At 45.3% G+C, this 22,635-nt stretch overlaps 1 protein-coding gene across 1 annotated transcript in view; it reads left to right on the top strand.

The window, feature by feature from the left end:
• Positions 1-505: 505 nt before the first annotated feature.
• Positions 506-22,635, top strand: part of FAM184B (family with sequence similarity 184 member B) — a 32,724-nt gene continuing 10,594 nt past the window's right edge. Inside the window, exons 1-6 of the mRNA XM_008051909.1 lie at positions 506-592; positions 1,274-1,380; positions 11,497-11,626; positions 12,777-12,989; positions 17,118-17,271; positions 21,730-21,970. Of these exons, the coding sequence (XP_008050100.1) occupies positions 506-592; positions 1,274-1,380; positions 11,497-11,626; positions 12,777-12,989; positions 17,118-17,271; positions 21,730-21,970 (932 nt within the window). The remainder of the gene's footprint in view (positions 593-1,273; positions 1,381-11,496; positions 11,627-12,776; positions 12,990-17,117; positions 17,272-21,729; positions 21,971-22,635) is intronic.

The following is a 22,635-nucleotide window of genomic DNA, read 5'->3' as shown; positions in this document are numbered from 1 at the left end:
GATAGAGGTCAGGTCCAGAAAAGGAAAACACTGGCTCAAGGTCATGCAACTAGTTAGTGAAAAACCCAGGTTGCCATTTATCATTATTTAATGAGACAAATCTATTCCCTGTTTGTCTTATCATACTATTTTCATAGACAGTGGTTACCATGACAAGTGGAAAAACCAAAATAAAGTCTTTTTCACTTGTCTCTCTGTGTGGGAAGGGGAGAATGATAACATGGACAAATCCAATTCACAAGGAATTCAGAGGTCTCCTTGCCAACAGTGTCCATGTTTTCCTCCCATACCCCGTTATCAATACTTCTAGTCATTCAGCAAGTTCCATGTTTTCTGATCCTTTGTAATGAAATGTAGCTGACTACACCCTGTAAAATGGGTGTAATAATAATAATTACATTTGCTCACACTCGTTGAGCACTGGCTGTGAGCCAGCACTGTTTGCAGATCCTCACAATAGCCCCGTGAAGCAGAACCAACCAGGACCCCTCTCTGTGGGTTAAACATGGGACAGCATCATGAAGTGGTCAAGAGTTCAGACCCCAGGGACCTATTGCCGGATGGCATATTCTATGTCCACTATTCACTGATGGTGGGACAATTGTATTAGTTTGTTTTAAAGACTAAAGAAACACCTGAGGCTGGGTAATTTATAAAGAAAAGAGGTTTATTTTGGCTCACGGTTCTGTATGGCACTGGCATCTTCTGCTGGGCTTCTGGTGAGACCTCAGGAAGCTTGCAGTCGTGGTGGAAGAGGGGAAGGAGCAAGCATGTCACATGGAGAGAACAGAAGCTAGAGACAGAGAAGGAGGTGCCAGCCTCTTTGAAACAACCAGCTCTTGTGTGAACTAATGGGTCAAGAATTCATTCATTCCTGCAAGAATGGCATCAAACCTTTCATGAGGGATCCTCCCCCATGATCCAGTCATCTTCCGCTAGGCCCTGCCTCCAGCATTGAGGATCACATTTCAATATAAAATTTGGGGGGTTGGGAACCAACCAAAATATATCAACAAGTTCCTTGCTCTCTAAATGCATTAGTTTCTCAGCTGTGTGAAATGGTTTGTGGACTGAAAAACAGAACACAAGGATAGAGGCCGGCAGCAGTCATGAGCTAGGCACTGTTCCGGGCATCCCATCATCCAAGGCCTGCCAGCAGGGGTGCCGATGGTGTGTTGCTGAAGCCCTCTCTCCTCTGCTCTTTAGTTTAGATAAGCCACACGTTGAATGTGGGAGCTGTGCTTAATTTTGTCTTGCAAATGTTTTTGCCTAGGATCCATGTCTGAAGCTGAATCAACCTTCTCAGACATCGCCCAGAGGAGAAGAGTGTCAAGATAAGCTAGCAGCTGAAGAAGGAACCAGCAGCGATGAAGAGGAAAGGTACAGGAGGACTTGCAGACTTCCGGGTGCACCAGAGAATGAGGATTCAGATTTGGAAGGATTCATTCACTCATTTTACCCTAAAGTATTTATCGCTGCCCTCTTTGCATTGTGCTTAGGGATACTATGGGTGGGCATTACATAAACTATCTTATTTAATTGTCATACCAACCCAGAAAGGTCATTTTATAGTTTAAGAACCCGAAGCTCATAAAAGTTAGTAAGCCTGAAGTTAGATTCAGACCTGATCTGACTCTAAACCTCTGTTCTTATAATTTTAAGTGTTCTTTAATTAGGGGAGATAGGAGAGCTTTGTCGTCCTGAGGAAATCCACATCTATATCATCTATATCAGTCAGCTATTGCTGCTATAACAAACATCCCCAAAATATCCGTGATTTTTAGCTCACAGGTGAGCTAACTTTATGTTTGGCTCTGCTGGGCTCTGTTAGACTTGTATGAACTTGCCTTCCAGCTGAGGATCAGGTGTTATTGTTCTGCCATGAAATAGAGCTCAAATCAGCTCCATGTGCCTATTCATTCTGGGACCCAGGCTAAAGGATCAGCCCCCATCTAGGTCAGTTGTTGTCATGGTAAAGGGAGGAAACGCAAAAAGGCTGATGGAAACATGCAATATCTCTTAAAGCCCACAGTCAGAACTGCACTCTCATTTCCATCCACATTTCATGGGCCAGAGCAAGCCACAGGACCAAAGCTAATGTCAGTAGGCATGTGTCTTAGTCAGCTTAGGGTGCTATAACAAAACATCATATAACAAAACATAGACCGGGTGACTTAATCAATAGAAATTTTATTTCTCAGAGTTCTGAAGGTTGGGAACTGCAAGATCAATATGTCAGCCTATTTGATTCCTGGTGAGAACTCTCTTGCCGGCTTGTAGATGACCACCTTCTCACTGTGTCCTCGTGTGGTAGAAAGAGAGATATCTCTCCCATGTCTCTTCTTATAAGGGCATAACCTCATCATGAAGGCTCTACCCTCATGACCTAATTACCTCCCAAGGGCTCCATCTACATATACCATCAAATTGGCAGTTAGGCCTTCAACAGATGAATTTTGGGAGACCCAATTCAGTCTGTAGCAAACTCATAGCCACGAGAGGCAAAGGCAGAAGGGAATGAATAAATGCTGAGCAAATACAACACTCCAAAGTCTGTTACATCACCTCACAAGATTCTGATACAATGGGCCTAGGGTACACCCCAACCGTGTGTATTTTGAGAAAGCTTCCCAAGTGATTGTGAGGATACCACAGTTCTGGTCCACTGTCCTGCACTAGCAAATGACTTGTGTGGATCCCAACAGATAACACGGAAGCCCCTGTGATTTGGCAGCTGTCTTATAGTGAGGGAAGAAGGGAAGCATTGTCCAGTAAGCCCTCCAGCTCATAATACTTCTACTGCCTCCTCCAGCTTCTGTCTCAGTATCGAAGAGGCAGATAAGCAAAACAGTTCGAGGACAGACCCTGGACTCAGACCTCCAGATGATGTCCTGGTTCTGCTACTTACCCACTGGCAGCCCTAAACACTGTCCTGTTTAGAACTTGTGATTCCAGAGGAAAAGAAAGAGTCTCTTTCCTGAAAACAGTGGCAGAAATTTCAAAGAGGTCTCCAGTAAGCCGAGCCTGGGTCACATGTCCATCCTCAAGCCAGTCACTCTGGCCAAGGAAGTAGAGTGCTCTGACTGACCAGGTGGGTGTCATATGCCCTTTCCCTCAGCCAACTGGGACGAGGGCAGAGTTACCTGCATCCAAACCCTGTGGCCTAAAGAGGATCACCATGGAAAGAGGAAAGGCTTCCCCAAGGAGAGGATGCTGGGCAGACCAACAGCACGTGGTGATCACAATAGCTTTCTCTTTTTCTCCAGTAGTGGCCATATCCGTGAGGAGGTAGTCCTCAACTACAGGAAAAAGCCAGGGGTTGAGGCTCTGGAGGTTGTTCCCACAAGTACTTACATTGGGTTAGAAAGGGTAAGCAGTGCAGGGGAAGGAATGGGGAGGTTGCCTGGGCTCCAAGGTTGGGGGCTGCAAGACAGAACACATGCAGTGGTTCCTTTGGGGCAGGTTTGCCTGTTCAATAGTTACTCCCACAAGGGATGCTTGTCAGGTAACTGAGCTTCTTGGCATACAGGTTCCAAGAAGAGGTGACTTTTCCATAGGCCTGACTTAAGGTGGGGAAGAGCAGGTCATGATCAGATTTAAGTGGGGAGAGGGGCAAAGGTCCGGACAGTGAGCTGGGCTGCTTTGTGAGGGGTGGCAGAGTGGGATCCGTTCCTTCAGATGTGAGGGAATTGGGGACAACAGACTGAAGTCAGAGAGAGAAACTCACATTAGCAGTATTCCAGAGGATAATAATGATGGTAGTAATAATAAATATTTATTGAATGTTCGGTATAAGTACATTAAAAGGATTAGCCCATTTCATCTTTATTGGGGAGATATCAATATTAAAGTGCTTAGTAATGATGAGAAAAACAGAGAGTTTAAGTAATTTGCCCAAATTTACACTCCAGTGGGTGGTAAGATTCAGATGATAATCTCTCTGGCTCTAGAACTCACACTTTTAGCCAAATCTCAACTTAGGGCAGATGCTCTTATGTGTAACATGAAGATCTACAGGTTTTCCATCCTTCCAGGGTCACTCGATTCTTTAATAGTAATAAAACTGAAACCTGTACTTCCAGCCATGGCAGAGCAACTGGTACCAGACTTTCTGTCTTTCTGTAAACAACCGCAAAACTGGACAAAATTTATGGGGCAATGCTTTTGAGTAATAGAACACTATGCAGAGGAGGACTGTAATTTTTTTTTTTTTTTTTTTTGAGTTGGAGTCTCACTCAGTCACCCAGACTGGAGTGCAGTGGCTGCTTCCGGCCACCGCAGCCTCGCCTGCTGGGCTCCAGCGATCCTTCTGCCTCAGCCTTCCGAGTAGCCAGAATTACAGGCACGCGCTACCACGCCCGGCTGATTTTTTTGATTTATTGTAAAGATGAGGTCTCGCTGCCCAGGCAGGTCTCGAACCTGCGGGCTCAGGCAATCCACTCACCTCAGCCTCCCAAAGGCGTGGGATTACAGGCTGAGCCACCGAGCCCAGCTAGGACTGTACTTTTAAAGAAGTCACTCCAGATTTGTCTGAACTGTCTACTTAGGAAAAGATCCAATTACAACACAGGGAGATCGGCCTAACTGATCTGAGAAAGTAGACATCAGCATTCAGGGTGCTGAATTGGGCAGAATTTGTAAGATGTGGTACCAGAAGAGAAGGTCAATGGGGGTGGAGGAGGCAGAAATCTATATGAGGGTTTTGCATAGGTTCTTAGCCCAGGGCTTGATTGAGCATGAGCTAGATGAGACTCTATGAGACCTAGAAGTGTGCTGATGCCATGGAGTGAAGAAAATGGAGATACCAGAGGTCATGCCGTGCTGAGAGACATTGGAGCCCCAGCTCAGCTGTGATAGAAATGACTTTTTGAGCACTAGGAGCATTGACTTGAGACCTCAGAAAGATCAGACCTTAGGAGTAAGAAAATATTCTCTATGATACGGGCCACACCCTAGAACAAAAGATAATACTGAAATTCACCTGCTTTAACAAAGAGAAATTCAAGTCTAAAAGTATAAAAGGCCTCTAGTAATGTAGCTGCCTACCAAAACAAAACTCAATACCTTTTAAAAGACTCCCTATAATGTACTCTCCACAATATCCAGACTCCCTATAATATACTCTCCACAATATCCAGCATACAATAAAAACTTTATGAGACATGCAAAGAAGTAGGAAAATGTAATCTATAATCAAGAAAAAAAATCAACCAGTAGAAGCAAACCATAAAATGATCTAGATATCAGAATTAGTAGAGAAGGACTTGAAAGCAATTATAAGAATTATGCTCAAGAACATAAAGAAAAATGTTGTCATTATGAGTATGCAAATAGGGAATTTTAACAGAGAAATGAAAACTATAAAACAATAGGAAATTTTAAAACTATAAAATATAATATCCAAAACAAAAAATGTCCTGAATGTGCATAATTGAAAATTGGAGACCATGGGAGAAAAAGTTAACAACTTTAAGATAGAGCAATAGAAATTGTCTTATCCAAAAATGAAGAGAAAAAAATATTTTTTATAAATGAAGAAATCCACCAGGTGCACTATAATCTTAGCACTTTGGGAGGCCGAGGTAAGAGAATTGCTTGAGCCCAGGATTTCAAAACCAGCCTGGACAATTTAGTGTGAGACCCTCTCTACAAAATAGTCAAAAAATTAGACAAGAGTGGTGGCACGCACCTGTAGTGCCAGTTACTTGGGAAACTGAAGCAGAAGGATCATCTGAGCCCAGGAGGTTGAGGCTGCAGTGAGCTGTGATCATGTGATCACACCACTGCCCTCCAGCCTGGACAACAGAGTAGGATCCTAATTCAAACAAGCACACACACACAAAAGAAGTAAAGCTAAAAATACAATGAAGGAACTAAGATGGAATACTGAAAAATATTTAAGTGAGATAGGCAGACAGAAAAATAAAAACAGAAGAACAATAACCTAAAAATATTGGGCAAATGGAAAACAAGCAGCAAGACAGCAGATTTAAGCCTAACCATCATAACTACAATGTAAATGAACCAAATATATCATCCATCTGATAGAAACTGTCAGGATATAAAGGCAAGACATTAATATATACTGTCTACAAGGGAGACATTTAAATATAAAGACACTGTTAAAGGCTGAATTGTGTCCCCCTCAAAATTCATCTGTTGAAGCCTTAATCCGCAGTAACTCACGGTGTGACTATATTTAGAGACAAAGCCTTTAAAGGGGTAATCAAGTTAAAATGGGGCCATTAAGGAGGGCCCTAATCAAAAAGACTGGTATCCTTATAAGAAAAGGAGATGAGAACACAGATAATACAGACAGGGAGATGTCTATGTAAGGATACAGAGAGAAGATGGCCACATGGAAGTCAGGGAGAAGAAACCAAATCTGCCCATGCTTTGATCTTGGACTTCTATCTTCCAGCATTGTAAGGAAATATATTTCTGTTGTTTAAACCACACAGTCTGTGGTATTTTGTTATGGTAGCCCTAGCAAAGGAATATAGGTACAGATAGGTTTAAAGGTAAAAGAATAAAAAATATATGCCATGAAAACAGTCATCATAAGGAAACTAATATGTCTCCTATTAATGTCAGACAAAGTAGACTTCAGAACAAGGAATTTTACTAGGAATAGAGAGAGAGGTTTCATAATGATACAGTGGTTAATTCAACTGGAGGACATAGCAATCCTAAATGTGTATGACCTAGTAACAGAACTTTTAAAATAATAAAACAAATACTGAAAGAAATAAAGGGGAAAATAACAAGATAGAGATTTTGATACCCCTTTCTGAGTATTTCTGACTAATATCAGTAAGGATATAGAAGATTTGAGTTACACTATCAACTAAGTTGACCTAATTGACATTTGTAGACAATTAACATTTGTAAACCGAAGCTGAAGAATAAATTTTTTTTTCAGGTGCACACAGAACATTCCTCAATATAAACATTATGAAAGGCCAAAAAAAAAAAAAAGTCTTGATGAATTTCAAAGACTAAAATATACTCTGTAATATACTTTACATTTTAGAGGGTACTCTCTGGCCACAAGAAAATTAAATTGATCAAAATAAGCTACCAAGAAAATCTTCAAGTATATGGAAATTAAAAAATATACTTCCAAATAACCTATAAGTTGAAAAAGTGAAATGGTAGTGGAAATAAGACACTATTTCAAATTTAGTGATAATAAACATATGACATAGCAACATTTGGAAGACATAGCTAAGGAGGGCAATTTATAGCTTCAAATGCTTATATTAAAGAGCACTTTAGTATCAATTATCTAAGTTTTCATCTTAAGAAACTAGAAAAGAATGAAAAAATTAAATGTAGAGTAAATAAATGGAAGAAAATAGCAAAGATAACAGCAGAACTCAATGAAATAGAAAACAGCAAAAAGTAGAGAAAATTAACAAAGTTGGAAATTAGTTATTTGAAAATTATGTACTACAGTAAGAATGATTAGAAAAAGAGAGAGAGATGGATAATGCAAATAACCAATATCAGGAATGAAAGGAGGATATCACTGCAGATTCTATACATATCAACAGGATAAAAAGCATTCTAAGAACTAACTTTATGGCAATGAATTTATCAAAAAGAAAATTCCTTGAAAAACACAACATAGCAAAAATGACTTTAAAAGAAATAGAAAATATAAATAGCTCTATAATTATGGCAAAAGGAATATTTAATTTAAAACATTTTCACAAAGAGAAATCCAGTCCCAGTTAGCATCATTGGTTAATTCTATGAAGTATTTTAAAGAAGAGCAATACCAATTTTACACAAGGTATTTCAGATAAAGGAGGACAAAATACTCCCCAATTTCTATTACAAGGCAAGCATAACCATTACCAAAAACTAATAAAAATATTAAAGAAAAAAATTGCAAACTAATATTCTCCAAGAATGCAAAATTCTCAACAAAATATTTGAAATTAAATTCAGTGATAGGTCAGGCATGGTGACTCAAGCCTGTAATCCCAGCACTTTGGGAGGCTGAGGTAAGAGGATTGCCTGGCAGACCGAGGTGAGAGGATTGCCTGCGTTCATGGGTTCGAGACCAGCCTGGGCAACTTCACAAGACTTCATCTCTACAATAACTCGAAAAAAAAAATTAGATGGGCGTGGTAGTGCACTCCTGTAGTTCTGGCTACTTGGAAGCATCAACTGAGCCTAGCAGGTCGATGCTGGGATGACCATGAGCATGCCACTACACTCTAGCCTGGGCGATGGAGTGAGACTCCAACTCAAAAAAAAAAAAATCCAGTGATATAGAAAAAAGCAAAATACATCATGACCAGGTGGTATTTAATCTTAGAACTGCATGTTTGGTTTAATGTTTGACTAGGAAGCAATGTAATTCATATTAAAAATAAAGGTAAAAAATAAATGATCATCTCAATAGATGCAAAAAAGCACTTGACATAATTAATATTCTTTCATGATAAAAGCTCAGTAATCTATGAATAGAAAGGAACTTCCTCAACCTGAAAAAGATCATCTATGAAAAACTACAGACAACATGCTTAAAGTCATACTAAAGTCCTAGCCAGTGCTATAAAGCAAGAAAAAAAAATACAGATCAGGGCCAGGCACGGTGGTTCATGTCTATAATCTCAACACTTTGGGAGACCAAAGCAGGAAAATTGCATGAGTATGGGAGTTCAAGACCAGTATAAGCAATGTAGCAAGACCCCAACGCTATAAAAAGTCAAAAAATTAGCCAAATGTGGTGGCGCACAACTGTAGTCCCAGTTATTCAGGAGGCTGATGCAGGAGGATTGCTTGAGCCCAGAAGTTGGAGGCTGCAATGAGTGAAACCCAGACTCAAAAATACATACATACATACATATCAGGACGAAGGGGTTAAAATGTCTTTATTTGTCAATAAAACGATAATCACTGAAATATTCAATATTGGCTGGTTGTTGTGGCTCACACCTATAATCCCAGCACTTTGGAAGGCTGAGGTGGATGGATTGCCACGGTTTTAGACTAACCTTGGCAGCATAAATAAATAAATAATATGTAAATGGCCCATAAGCACATAAATATGTGCTCAACATCATTAGGCACCGGGAAATGCAACTTAAACCACAATGAGATACCATTTCTCACCCACTGGGATGGCTAAAATTAAAAAGGCTGACCACACAAAATGTTGGCAACAGTGTAGAGCAACTGGAACACTCATGCTCTTATTGCTGGCAGGGTATAAAATGGTACAACCACTTTGGAAAAGGATCTGATTGTTCAAAAAGTTAAATACATACCTACCAGCAATTTCACTCCTAGGTATTTAAGCAAAAGAACTGAAAACATATATCCACAAAAACTCTTAGACAAGTTAATTTCTAGCAGTTTTTTTCATAATAGCTCAAAGTATAAATAACCCAAATGTCTATCAGTAGAAAAATGAATAAACAAATTATGGTACATTCATGTAATGGAATACTTGTCAGAAACAAAACAATAAATTGCTGTCATTCATAGCAACATGAATGAGTCCCAAAGACGTTATGTTGAGCAAAAGAACCCAGAAACAAAAGAATATGTATCACATGATTATTGATTATTTGTATGATGCTCAAGTCAGGCAAAAGTGATCTATGGTGATGGAATCAAAACTTTGGCTGCATGGGGAGTTTATGGGTAATAAAATGTCTTGTATTTTGATTGGTTTTATGGCTGTAAATATTTGTCAAAACTCACTGAATGATACACTTAAGATCTATGCATTTCACTATATGTAAATTTTGCTTCAATGAAACATTGAAATAATAATAATAACTGAGTCCCTATCCTGGAAGAAAGTCCATCCCCTCCCTGGGAATTCATGGGGAGATCTTGACTTTTCCACACAGCCAACCTGCAGGTGCCACTTGTCACTCTAGTTCTAGGCTGCTCTCCCTGCTTCTCTGGCCTTCTCCTAACCCTTGGGTTGGTTGCATACCCAGAACTCAGACCTAGGTGTCCCCCTTCGTTGCTCCTTCAAGAGGGCTGCATTTGGCATACCTTCAAAAGGCTTGAAGATAGCCAAATGCGGTGGCTCACGCCTGTAATCTCAGCACTTTGGGAGGCAGAGGTGAGAGGATTACCTGAGCTCAGGGGTTCGAGACCAACCTGAGCAACAAACATGGTGAGACCTTATCTCTACAATAAATCAAAAAATCAGCCAGGCATGGTGGCACATGTCTGTGATTCCAGCTACTTGGAAGGCTGAGGTGGAAGGATCACCTGAGCCCAGCAGGTCAAGGCTGCGGTGGCTGTGAGCATGCCACTGTACTCCAGCCCGAGAGGCAGAGTGAGACTCCAACTAAAAAAAAAAAAAAGCTTGAAGATGATCTAAAACAATTAGAATATTAGAATGCAGAGAAAGATAACTTGTTTTTCAATGTTTAGTTGTTTTTTTTAACTCTTACTATGTACTAGATGTTGTTTTAAGCACTTCATAGATATTAACTCTATTAATCCTTATGTGAAAGGTACCATTATGAACTGCAGGTTATAGAGGCCTAGCCAGCATAAAGATCTTACCAAGGTCACAAAATCAGTAGGTAGTAGAGCTAGAATTAGAACCCTGGTGGCCTAGTTCTAGCTCCCAGGCCTCTTGGCCACATCCCTGTGCTGCTTCTAGCCTCCTGCCCTTCCTATTGGAGTCTCCATCAACTGTCTCTTCCTTACCCCCCTCCACCTGGGCCTTCTCCCCTCTACCAAGGAGAGCGCCCAAGGCCCTAGCCCCATCTCTGGTGCTCTGGCCTGATATCCTTGCCAGGGGAAGCAAAACACCACTCACATCCTGGCAATCTCTACAGAGGTGCTCACTTTGTGGCATCGCTTTCCGTTGTTGAACACGATAAATACTTAACATCCCAGTCTAAACCAATCACATTTGAATTTCTCAGCTGGTTCAAAAGCTTATAAGGGAGCTCTGGTCTCCTCTAAAGGCATTTGTCCGTATCTTGATGCAGAATGCAGAAACTTTAAACCAGCATTTTCTTGTTCTTGCTATGTATGTAGACGTCTGTTTATAATTCCTCTATTTGTACTTGGGGACAGCCAAGTACATTATGAGCATGCTTTGACAAGTGCAAAGCGCTGGATTAAAGCAAAGCATTATTGTTTCTTTTTTTTTTTTTAATTTTCACATGCAGCAAGAGTTGTGAAATTAGACCATAGAGACCTCTTTGTTGGAGGCCCAAGTAGATCCAGGCTTTCAGTCATTCTGGCAGTTGGTCATCACTTATTAAGCACCTGCTAAAACAAATATCAGGTAGTTCCTGCTGAATCCTGATTGCATTCCAAATGCAATAATACTCACTTTACACGGCAGGTTGCTTTCTGAAAGTCAAGGAAGATGCTTCTTACCCTACTAAATGCTATTGGAACTCTCTCCTCCCTGCCAGGGTGCTGACACTTGTCAGAGTGGGAGCGCCATTCCTAGTGCTAGGACCTTTTGTGATTGTGTCTTCCCTATCTTCTAAGGATTGAAGTGGCCCTCCAGGAGGGAAGTGACCAGCAACCTCCACTGGGATCTTTGCTGAAGGAGAAGGTATCTGAAATTCGGCGTCTGCAGGAGGACTGGCAAAGCCAGAAGGCCAAACTGCAAGCCCAGGTAGGACAGCCCCATTGAGGATGTGCTCTCTCCCTGAGTGAGACCCTGCCTTCTCCTCCTTATAGCCTTGGAAATTCACATGGGACCTGATTCATATCCGAGTGAGAGGGCATTGCAGGTCCAGGGCAAAGTAGGATTCTTGGTTTTATGTGTTCATTCATTGAAAATCTGCTGTGGGCTGGGCATGGTGGCTCACATCTGTCGTCCCAACACTTCGGACTTTGGAAGGCTGAGATAGGAGAATTGCTTGAGCCCAGGAGTTTCAGACCAGCCTAGGCAACATAGCAAGACTTTGTCTCTACAGAAAAAGCAAAAGATTAGCTGGGCATGTTGGTGTGTACCTATAGTCCCAGCTACTTGGGAGGTGAGGCAGAAGGATCGCCTGAGCCCAGGAGGTCAAGGCTGCAGTGAGTCGTGATGGTGCTACTGTACTCCAGCGTGGGTAACAGAGTGAAATTCCAACTCAAACAAAAACAAAAACAAACAAAAAGCCCTTTGTGAGCACCTACTATGAGCCACTGATGATACGTCAGTGAACAAACCAGACAAGATACCTTATATTTATAAATATGAAATATACATTTTAGCAACAGAGGTGGGGACGGACAATAAGCTTTAGATTTCAGCAGAGGAGGTGGGAGCAGACAATAAATGCTAGACGTATGAAGCAAGTAAGTAAACAGTGAAGTCCATTTGAAGGTGATAAGGGCTTCGGGAAAAAGAGAAAACAGAGCAGACTGTGGGGATGGGGAGACTGTCCTGTGATGGGGAGGAGGGCGTGGCCCTAAATGAGGTGGTCAGGAAAAGCCACAGTAAGAAAGCAAGATTCCAGCAAACACCTGAAGGGGGCAGGGAGGGCCTCCAGGTGGACCTCTGGGCGATTCTAGTCCCCTCTCTATTTCTCTTGGAGGGTTCGTGTCCTAGCCTGACTCCTTCTCTCTTCTGGCATCCATGGCTCTAGCTGAGGGGCCCCAGGAGGACTGGCCACCCCAGGTTCTTAAAAGCTGCAGATCCCACCCCTGCAGAGTCCCCACAGACAGAGGAGGCCAGCTGGTGGAGGAGGTGACATTCGGGGAGCTTTTATTAAAAAAAAAAAAAGATTCCCAGGAAGGGTAAGGGCGTAGGCTGAGGGCAGGTGTCCGGCGGGCAGGTCTCGCAGATGCAGCAGGCACTGGAGCGGTGTGCTGGCGACTACCGGGAGGACCTACAGGCGCTCAAGCAGCTCTCCGACCGTGAGAGGGAGAAGCTACAGCGGGAGCTCCAGGAGATCACCCAAAAGAACCAGGCCATGAAAGCTCAGCTTGAGGCCTCCCACCAGCGGGCCCTGCGCGTGCTGGAGAAGGCCAAGCATCAGGAGCTCAAGGTGAGGGTCAGGTCACCTCCCTTCTAGCACCTGCTGTGTGAGCACTTGCTATGCATGAATCCCCCTCCATCATCTTCCCAGGTCATTTTGACTGCATCCCCTATCCAGAGGAGGAGAGAGGCTCAGAGAGATTTAGTAACTTGCTTGGGGCCACACAGCTAGCAAGAGACAAAGCGAGGAATCAGACTAAGGTCCACTGGGCCTTCTCTGCTGCTTCTCCCTGCCTGCATGCGACCTTGATAACATAAGAACTGGTGTTTGTCCGCGCCTTGGGAGGCTGAGGTGAGTGGATTGCTTGAGCCCGTGGGTTTGAGACCCGCCTGGGCAACTTGGTGAAACCTCATCTCTACAATAAATCAAAAAAAATGAGCTGGGTGTGGTAGCGAGCGTCTGTAGTTCCAGCTACTTGGAAGGCTGAGGCAGAAGGATCGCCAGAGCCCAGTAGATCAAGGCTGCAGTGGCTGGGAGTGGCCACTGCACTCCAGTCTGGGTGATAGAGTGAGACTCCAACTCAAAAAAAAAAAAGACAACTGGTTTTTGTGATATGAGCAGTGGCGTGCATGTTGCATGCTGGGAAGTCAGGCTCCGCTCATCAGTTAAAAATGTGGAGGGTAACACAGAGTTGAGAAAGACCAGCTCAGCCACAGAGACCTTCCAAAGGGTCTGGAAAACCACAGTATGGTGGTCAGGTCCGCAACGATGTGTAATCTGACAGGATGGCCCAAGTGCATTTCATCCAGTACCTTCTACCTTATGGCCTGGCTTAAACGGAACTTTTTCAGAAGACGCTTCTTCCTTCCTGTTCTTGAAGAGGTGCCCACAAAAACAAGGGAGTGAGCCAAGGAAGATGGAATAAAAGGGAGCTAGGGTATAGGGGGTTCTATACAGAAGCAGGAAGGAAGGTTTTAGGAGACTAAGCTTTGCGGCTGGACAGCAACTCAGTCCACGGTGCAGCAGGGGACTGAGCTTTCTAGAAGAGATGTCTCCAGGGGAAAATAGAACTGATGGATTATCTGATAGATGTGGCCATGTGGAAAATTGCATTGAAAGTGTTTTACAAAGCACTTAGAAGTTATAGGAAGACATAGTCAAATACACCAAAGAAAACTAAACAAATACCAAAAAATGCAGCAGCTATTAATGCAAAAAAAAAAACAAAAAAGTGCTCAAGGTAGAATTTTAATCAGAACAGTTTACCTAGCTCAGCTGTGAATGATATTTGCATACAGTAATGAAAATATGAAGTATACATGAAAATATGAAGTATATAGAAGTATTCACTATCTATAAGGAACAGAAGAGATGAGACCTAAAATCCTCACCTAGCATAATAGGATAATAATATAATCTCAGGTTGGGAACGGTAGCTCAAGCCTGTGATCCCAGCACTTTGGAAAGCTGAGGAGAGAGGATTGTCTGAGTCCATGGTTTTGAGACCAGCCCAGGCAACTTGGCGAGACCTCATCTGTACAATAAATTTTTAAAAAAATTAGCCAGGCATGGTAGCGCAAGCCTGTAGTTCCGGCCACTTGGAAGGCTGAGGTGGAAGGATCACTGGAACCCAGCAGGTCACCACTGGGGTGGCTGTGAGCATGCCACTGCACTCCAGCCTGGGCAGTGAAGTGACACTCGAACTCAAATACATATTTAATCTTAGACCAGGTGTGGTGGCTCAAGCCTGTAATCTCAGCACTTTGGGAGGCTGCGGTGAGAGGATTGTCTGAGTCCGTGGTTTTGAAACCAGCCTGGGCAACTTGGCGAGACTTCGTCTCTACAATAAATTTTTTTAAAAAAATTTTAAAAAGGTAGCGCAAGCCTGTAGTTCTGGCTACTTGGAAGGCTAAGGTGGAAGGATCACTGGAACCCAGCAGGTCATCTCGTCATCTCTGGGGTGGCTGTGAGCATGCCACTGCACTCCAGCCTGGGCAATGAAGTGAGATGCCAACTAAAAATATATATATATATAGTCTTAGACCAGGTGCAGTGGCTCAAGCCTGTAATCCCAGCACTTTGGGAGGCTGAGGCAAGAGGATTGTCTGAGCCCAGGGGTTCGAGACCAGCCTGGGCAACTTGGTGAGACCTTGTCTCTACAATATATCAAAAAATTAGTTGGGTGTGGTAGCGCACGCCTGTAGTTCTGGCTGCTTGGAAGGCTGAGACAGAAGGATCGCCGGAGGCCAGCAGGTCGACACAGGGGTGGCCATGAGCGTGCCACTGCACTCCAGCCTGGGCGATAGACTGAGACTACAACTCAAAAAATAATAATAATAATAATATAATCACAAAAGTAATCAATACAGAGCAGAATAGACACTGACTTTTTAATGATGGTAAATACCAAAAGAAACAATAGAAAGAATGGCCAATGGCTGCCTTGAGAGAACTGGATGCAGAGAGAGAGGAAGGGAGGACCAGGAGGCTGCTGACTTCCTTTTCTTTTAATACTGTTGGGCTCTTTATGCTATGTGCATGTATTGCCCTGATAAAAATATAAAATATGCTTTAAAAAAAAAGAATGAGACAATGCATGTGGACTGCCTGGCACTTGATAGGTGTCTCCCCCCACCCTCCCACCAAAAAAAAGTCAGTTCCGTGATTTCTTTTCTTCTTCTATTTCTCCAACTTGGTTTACAATCCACAAGAGCCCGGGTTGATGAAATTAGCCAGGCATGGTAGCACAAGCCTGGTATATCAGCTGCTTGGTAAGGCTGGCCTTTGTGTTTGCCAGAGTTTCACCCCATGGGCTGCAGACCTCAATTTCTTGCAGGAGGCAGAGGGAGCAAGAGGCTTTGTGCACCTGCAGCAGAGAAGTTCTAGGAGTGCTGGGGGTTGGATGAATGAGGGTCTGAGGCCAGCCATGGGAAAGTGAGGAGCCCCCTGCCCACCAGGGCCTAAGCTCCAGGCCCTGTGATAGTGACTGAGTGTGGGCTGCCTGGGCTCAAGTCCTGGGTCTGCCACTTACAAGGTGTGGGCGCTCGGGCAAATCATTTAGTTTCTTTGTGACTCGGTTTCCTCGTTTATAAAATGATGTCCATGGCTAAGTATGAGCTAAGTTTTTTAAAGTTTCACTTTTACCATCCAACACTTATTCTGCAGGTATTTCCTGAGCAGCTACCATGAGCTACCATCACAAGGGGCTCGGTAGATCCAGACGATTAACAGACTCCCACCTTGGGGAGGGGCAGCCCCTCAGACAGGTTGCTTTGATTTGGTGGGTGGGAGCCATGAGAGAGTTGTCCAAGGTATTTGGGGGCACTGGGAAAGGGGGCTTTATACTGTATGGGACTTGGGGAGGTGGGGTAAAATTGCATCTCTTAGGAGGCACCGAACTGGCCATGAGAGCAGAATAAACCTTGCACAGCGACTGGAGAAATCCACCAGGAATGAGTCTTGCTGTAAACCCTGGCTGCTGCACCCTGCATGCTCCTCACTCCTGAGGGCTTCTGAGCAAGAAGGTGGGCAGACACATAGTAGGCCTTCCATAAAGGAATATTTGTCAAGTGAAAGCATGAATGAAGCAAAAATAAATAAATACATAGAGAAAAAGAATGAATGAATGAACCCAAGGGCAGGGACACAGCCAGTTCTCAGGACCAAACTAGAGCGGGGGGTGACAAGCTTCAGGGATTCTCCCCCGCCCCGTCTCCCCCCCCCCCCCACACACACACAGACCCTCTTCTGTCATTTCTGCTGTGCTCTGCACACCAGCTCTGGACTCTCTCCCCAGACAGCTGCCTCTGCCCTGCTGATCCTGGGGCAGATGTAAGATGCTCACCTCAGCGCTCCTGAGTACGTTAAATTTGGAGCCACACAGTCAGTGTCTGTCTCTCTCCCACCCCCACCCCCAACCTCCCAACACTAAATTTCCAATGAGTGAACTCAGATTGACTCAGCTTAGAACAGTTGTCCATTCTGACCCAATCAGCTGTGAATGAGGGTGGGTTCTCGTGGCACAGAATGGCTGCTGTGGCACAAAATGGCTGGAGCATTCTCTGTAGCCTGATAAGTCCTCTATGGGGGAATGGTGAGTGCTCAAAGCACCCTGACTCTAAGGCATGTGGCCAAGGTGATGGATCTCCCATGTCTGTACCCACCTCCATGCTCCCTTCCTCTGGCTTTCGCCCACAGGCCACAGAGGAGCGCTTGAAAAAGGAATCCAGCCACAGCCTCCAGATCCAACACCAGGCGCACCGGCTGGAGCTGCAGGCCTTAGAGGAAAAGGCCAAGCAGGAGCTGCAGGAAGAGCGGGAGAGAATGCAGGCTCAGCAGGCTCTGCTGCTAGGTATCTATACCCAAAAGAACCCCTGGGAGGGCCCGGCCGCACTCCCCCAGCCCCCTGCAGGCTCCCACATAGGCAAGTTGAGAGGCAGAGTAGGGCCCAGGGGTCTGGAGGCACACAAGCCAGGGTGACAATCCAGGCTCTGCCACTGACCGGCTGGGGTGCTTCACCCTGAGCCTCCTTTTCCTTTGCTGTAAAATGGAGTCCCAATTTTCCCTACCTCACAGAGCTGCCATGTGGATTAAACTAGAAATTAAAGTACCCAGCAAGGCTGTGTCATCCCAGCACTTTGGGAGGCCGAGGAGAGAGGACTGCCTGAGCCTGGGGGTTCAAGACCAGCCCGAGCAATTTGGCGAGACCTCATCTCTACAATAAATCAAAAAATAAGCCAGACGTGGTGGCATGCATCTGTAGTTCCAGCTACTTGGAAGGCTGAAGCAGAGAGCCCAGCAGGCTGAGGCTGCGGTGACCATGAGCGTGCCACTGCACTCCAGCCTGGGTGACAAGAGTGAGACTCCAACTCAAAAAAATAAAGCACCGAGCATGTGACATGAGGCCAGTGAACGTGGGTGCTGTTATGATTATCATCACTACTGAATAGACCCCAGATCTCTGGGCCTTCATAAGAGTTTCATGGGATTGCCTCAAGCTCTCGTTTCCATCCTGAAGATTTCTGCAAATTGGAAGAACTTAGGGCTTCAGGTTCCTGAGTGTCCCCTTGCTTCCTCTGTCTGCCCCTGCATCGTCTCCAGCATAAAACTCAGCCCTTCTTCAGTTTCCACATCAACACCCACTCACGCAAAGCATGTCAGAAGTTAACAGAGGCGGTTAAGATTTCTCTAGAGCCAAATCGCCTGGGTTTGAAGCCTGGCTCTAACACTCACTAACTGTTGAACCCTGAGCAAATTGCTTAACTGCTTGGTGCCTCCGTCTTCCATCTGTAAAATAAGTGTAATAAAACATTCACCTCCTAGAGATCTAATGAAGATTACATGAGTGAACACATGAGGCAGGAGCATAACAGAGCCTAGGGTGCAGTAAGTGCTCTGTACATGTTTGCTGTTATTTTACTGAATGGCCCAGCATTGCATGGCTGACTCTCTCCATGTTTGTAGACCATCCCTGTTGCTCATTTTCTCCTTTACTCCCATTTTTCTTTTAAAAAAACATTTCTGGGGCTAGGCGTGGTGGCTCACGCCTATAATCCCAGCACTTTGGGAGGCTGAGGTGAGAGGATTGCCTGAGCCCACGGGTTCAAGACCAGCCCGGGCAACTTAGCGAGATCTCGTCTCTAAAATAAATCAAAAAATTAGCTGTAGTGCGTGTGTCTGTAGTTCCAGCTACTTGGAGGATGAGGTGGAAGGATCACCTGAGCCCAGCAGGTCGAGGCTGCGGTGGCCATGAGCGTGCCACTGCACTCCAGCCTGGGTGACAGAGTGAGATTTCAAATTTTAAAAGAAGAAGAAGAAAAGATTAAAACAAAACAAAAAAACATTTTTTATAGAGACAGGGTTTTGCTACGTTGCCTAAGCTGGTCTCAAACTTCTGGCCTCAAGTGATCCTCCTGCCTCAGCCTCCCTAAGTGCTGGGGCTACAGGTATGAGCCACTGCACCCAGCTTGCCTTTCTTTTTATTTATTTATTTTAGCTGCACCTCTCCCAGCATGAAAGCACCCAGTTTATCTTTCCTCTCACTCTTCAAAACGAGACAAATACCTCTCCTTATTTCATGCTTAGCATTAAAGACTGCATGGACTTTATTAAATATTCCTTCCAAACCTAGACAGGGCTCTTCTTGTCTAGGGATTTCTGGGGAAGAGCATTTTCTTGACCTCCATGCATGAGGACGCTCCACCTTGCTGCTTGGTTGAGTTCTCACTAGAGGGTGGATCCAATGTGAGAAGCACAGACTTCCCTGTCAGCGGCTACTGTGCAATGGAGGTGGCCCACGTGGGAAATGCTGAGGTTGGCAGCATCTAAAGAACATAAAACAGGATAGAACCCAGGCCATGCCACGTGGCTCAGGTCCAAGGCCCCCAGGTACAGGTCAAGCGGGACACCCTGGTGATCCTGACACCCAGCAGCAGCTGTCGGCCCAGAAATCCCTGCTGCCTCTCCCCTGGCTCCTCTCATTCTACAGCAGCCTGGTTCTTTCCTAGAGAAAAGAATCAAGAGAGACCCCTGGAAAGACCCTGAGGTCAGGCTGGGGTTCTCAGTGCTGGTCCCAGGAAGAAGGGGTTTTGTGGACTCTGTGATGATGATACCAAATCTTAGGCACTGTGGGTGGCATTGAGTGGGTGGGACCACCTGCCACAGTGGCAGGGGGATATTAGATATTCCGGTCCCAGTCATTCCTATCCCCATATCTATGTGAGTCACAGTTTACCTGCAGCACAGATCACTGTGTGAGGGACAGGGAGGGTGGGTGTCCACCAGAGGACCTGCTGTGTCGGGGTTGGAACCCAGACATGCCAGATGGATGGGTAGGGTAGGTGGATGGATGGGTGGATGGATGAGTGGACAGATGGACAGGTGGATGGATGGACAGATGAACAGATGGACAGGTGGATGGATGGACAGATGGACAGATGGACAGATGGATGGGTGGGTGGATGAGTGGATGGATGGATGAATGGGTGGGTGGATGGATACGTGGAAAGATAGGTGGATGGATAGGCGAATGGATGGACAGATGGATGGGTGGGTGGATGAGTGGATAGATGGATGGATGGATGGATGGATGGATGGATGGATGGATGGACGGACGGACGGACTGACTGATGGATGAATGGGTGGGTGGGTAGAGGATGAGAAAGTATAAGAGAAAGGAGGAGGGTAAAGAATGAATACTCTGTGTTAGGTCAGACCCAACAGGGGGCACTGTGATCCAGTGCAGCAAGAAAAATGAAAAGAATTGCAAAGGCAAAGCAAAAGCATTTATTCACATTCAGGATAGGGTCCTGTGAGCAACGTGGCCCTGAGGAGTGGGATAAGGGTGCATTTAAGGTTTCTATAAAGAAATTGGGTTAGTAAAAATCTCTAGCAACTGCATTCTTGGGAGTTGATATCATAGGTCCTGTGCCTTGACATTGTCAGGGGGACACATCTTATGACTCCAGCAGGTGGTGGGCTAGTGGGCTTTCACTGAAGGCCAATCACAACAGATTCGGTTAGCTCGGTCTTTTGCAGCTGGGAGACAAATGCTGGGAATAGAAAGGCAAATCCATACAAAACAAGCTGGGGAGGGGGTCATAAAACAATTATCAATATCTGCCTCCCGGTTCTGTCCTTGGCTAGTGATTTGAGGGCATGCTAGGTAATTTTGCTAAGAAAACATGACAGAACTAGGTGGTGTCAAAATAGCTGCACTTTAGTTAAGATTATTTCATTAAGTCATTCCATGTTGGCTTTTCACCCTTTCAACCTGGAGTTTTTGCTTTGCCACAGAGTTTTATTGCACACATTTTTGTGATAACAATTTTCAAAATATAGGTTGCATTTGGAGAATTTTCTTAAAAGAAAACAAGCTATAAAAATCCCTTTATTAAAATTCCATTGGGGAGTAAAGATGACCAAGTAAATTATTTGTCTTAATGTCATCAGAATACATTAAGCTTTTATATATGTTTAATATACTTAACCTTCAAGAAAAGCTTAGTAAGCTCATGGAAAATCTTCTACAACTAACACACTTCTACCATGTCATTCATTTTCTCTCTAGAAATCATTTGTTTATCCCATAAATATGTGTTGAGCATGTGCCCTGCACCAAAGCCTGCACTGTACTTGGTGCTTATCTTGGGACTTATGGAATTTTTATAACGGTGTTCCAAAGGTTATTTACAACAACTAAGATACAGAGTCTCAAAAGTTCATAAAAGAAAAGTAAAGTACCAAATTTACTAGCACTTGAAAATTATCTTCTTAAAAATTACTAGCTCACTCAATAGCATCTGCTCTATCAGGAAAGATTCATTTGGGGCCAGGCACAGTGGCTCATATCTGTTATCTCGGTACTACTTGCGAAAGCTGAGGTGGGAGGATTGCTTGAGCCCAGGAGTTTGAGGCCAGCCTGGACAACATAGCAAGACCTTGTTTCTACAAACAGTGTTGGCCAAGCAGGAGGTTCAGCGTGAAGGAGAGCCCTTTGGAGTCTTGAATCCCCACTCCACCATTTAAAGCTGTGTGGCTCTAGGGAAATTACCCTCTCCGATGCGCAGTTCCTTTACCCTAAAATGGAGCAGAGGTAGGGAGAGGGGGTGGTCATTCACACCAGAGAGATGGTTGTGGGGCTTACATGAGAACAGTTTTGTTGCCACTGTGATCCTGGAAAAAGTTGGGGGAACTCAGCCCAAAGCCTCCAGCAGCCACCCACTCCACCCCACCCCAGAGACTGTTGTCCATGCAGGACAGACTCCAGCCTTGACCCTGAACCTGACTCCCACTGCTCTCCCTCGTCCAGAGTCCCTCAGGCAGGAGCTGTTGGAGCAGCAGGCTGCCTGCTCCGGGCACCAGAAGGACCTGGAGGCGCTGCAGGCCGAGCTGAGGGCTCTGGGCAGCTTGGGCAGACGGCAGGCCATCGGCCAGTGTCCAGAGGACAGCGAGGACCACGCCATCGCCTCAGAGGTCAGCGACCCCTTCCCTATACGGACCACACCCCTCCTGGAGCGGCATCAGCGCCGCAGGGAGAAGCCCCATCAAGAGTGGGCGCTGGGGGCTCCATCATGCCCCTGATGTGGGGAAGACCCTTCTCCACAGGCCCCGGGGGATCCCGGGTGGGCCTGCAGGTTCTTATCTTCGAAAAGCAAGAAGCAGGCTTGAGGTGCCATGCCTTGTTTATAATAAGATGCAAGGACATCTCAGGGTGTGGTGCCAGACAGGTCAAGGTAGCTGGCCCGGGGACTTCAGATCTGCAGGGGAACGTCTGGGAGCACCTGCCCAGACACACTCCCGGTCTACACCCGCAGTTCCCGCGAGTGGAGCCGCCTGTTGTCACCCAGGCTGTTCTGATCCTCCCTCAACTCCCTACGCAGACTTGGCCCATAGCCCCTTCCCTACGTGTCCCTCATTCGGAGCCTAGCTGGGCAGCGTGGGAACACCCGACAGCCCAGGCTTCTCCCTCCAGCCCAGCATGGCAGCCTCAGGTATTCGCCGACACTTCGCATAAAGCCTTTGGGGGCTCCCACAAGAGTGGGCTCCAAGTGCCTCAACCTGGTGCTGGACCGCCTCCAGCACTGGCTGCCACCCGCGCCTCCAGCCGCGTTCCCCGCGGCCCACCGGCCTGGCCCTGCACCCTCCGCTGTCCTTCGCACGAGCCACTGCTCTCGCCCCGAGGCAGCCGGCCGCCGTTCCCTCCAGCCCGGGGCCC

Source organism: Carlito syrichta, unplaced genomic scaffold (assembly GCF_000164805.1).
Source record: "Carlito syrichta isolate Samal-C Ts95f unplaced genomic scaffold, Tarsius_syrichta-2.0.1 Scaffold243451, whole genome shotgun sequence".
Classification (NCBI taxonomy): domain Eukaryota; kingdom Metazoa; phylum Chordata; class Mammalia; order Primates; family Tarsiidae; genus Carlito; species Carlito syrichta.
This window is presented reverse-complemented; position numbering and strand designations above follow the sequence as displayed.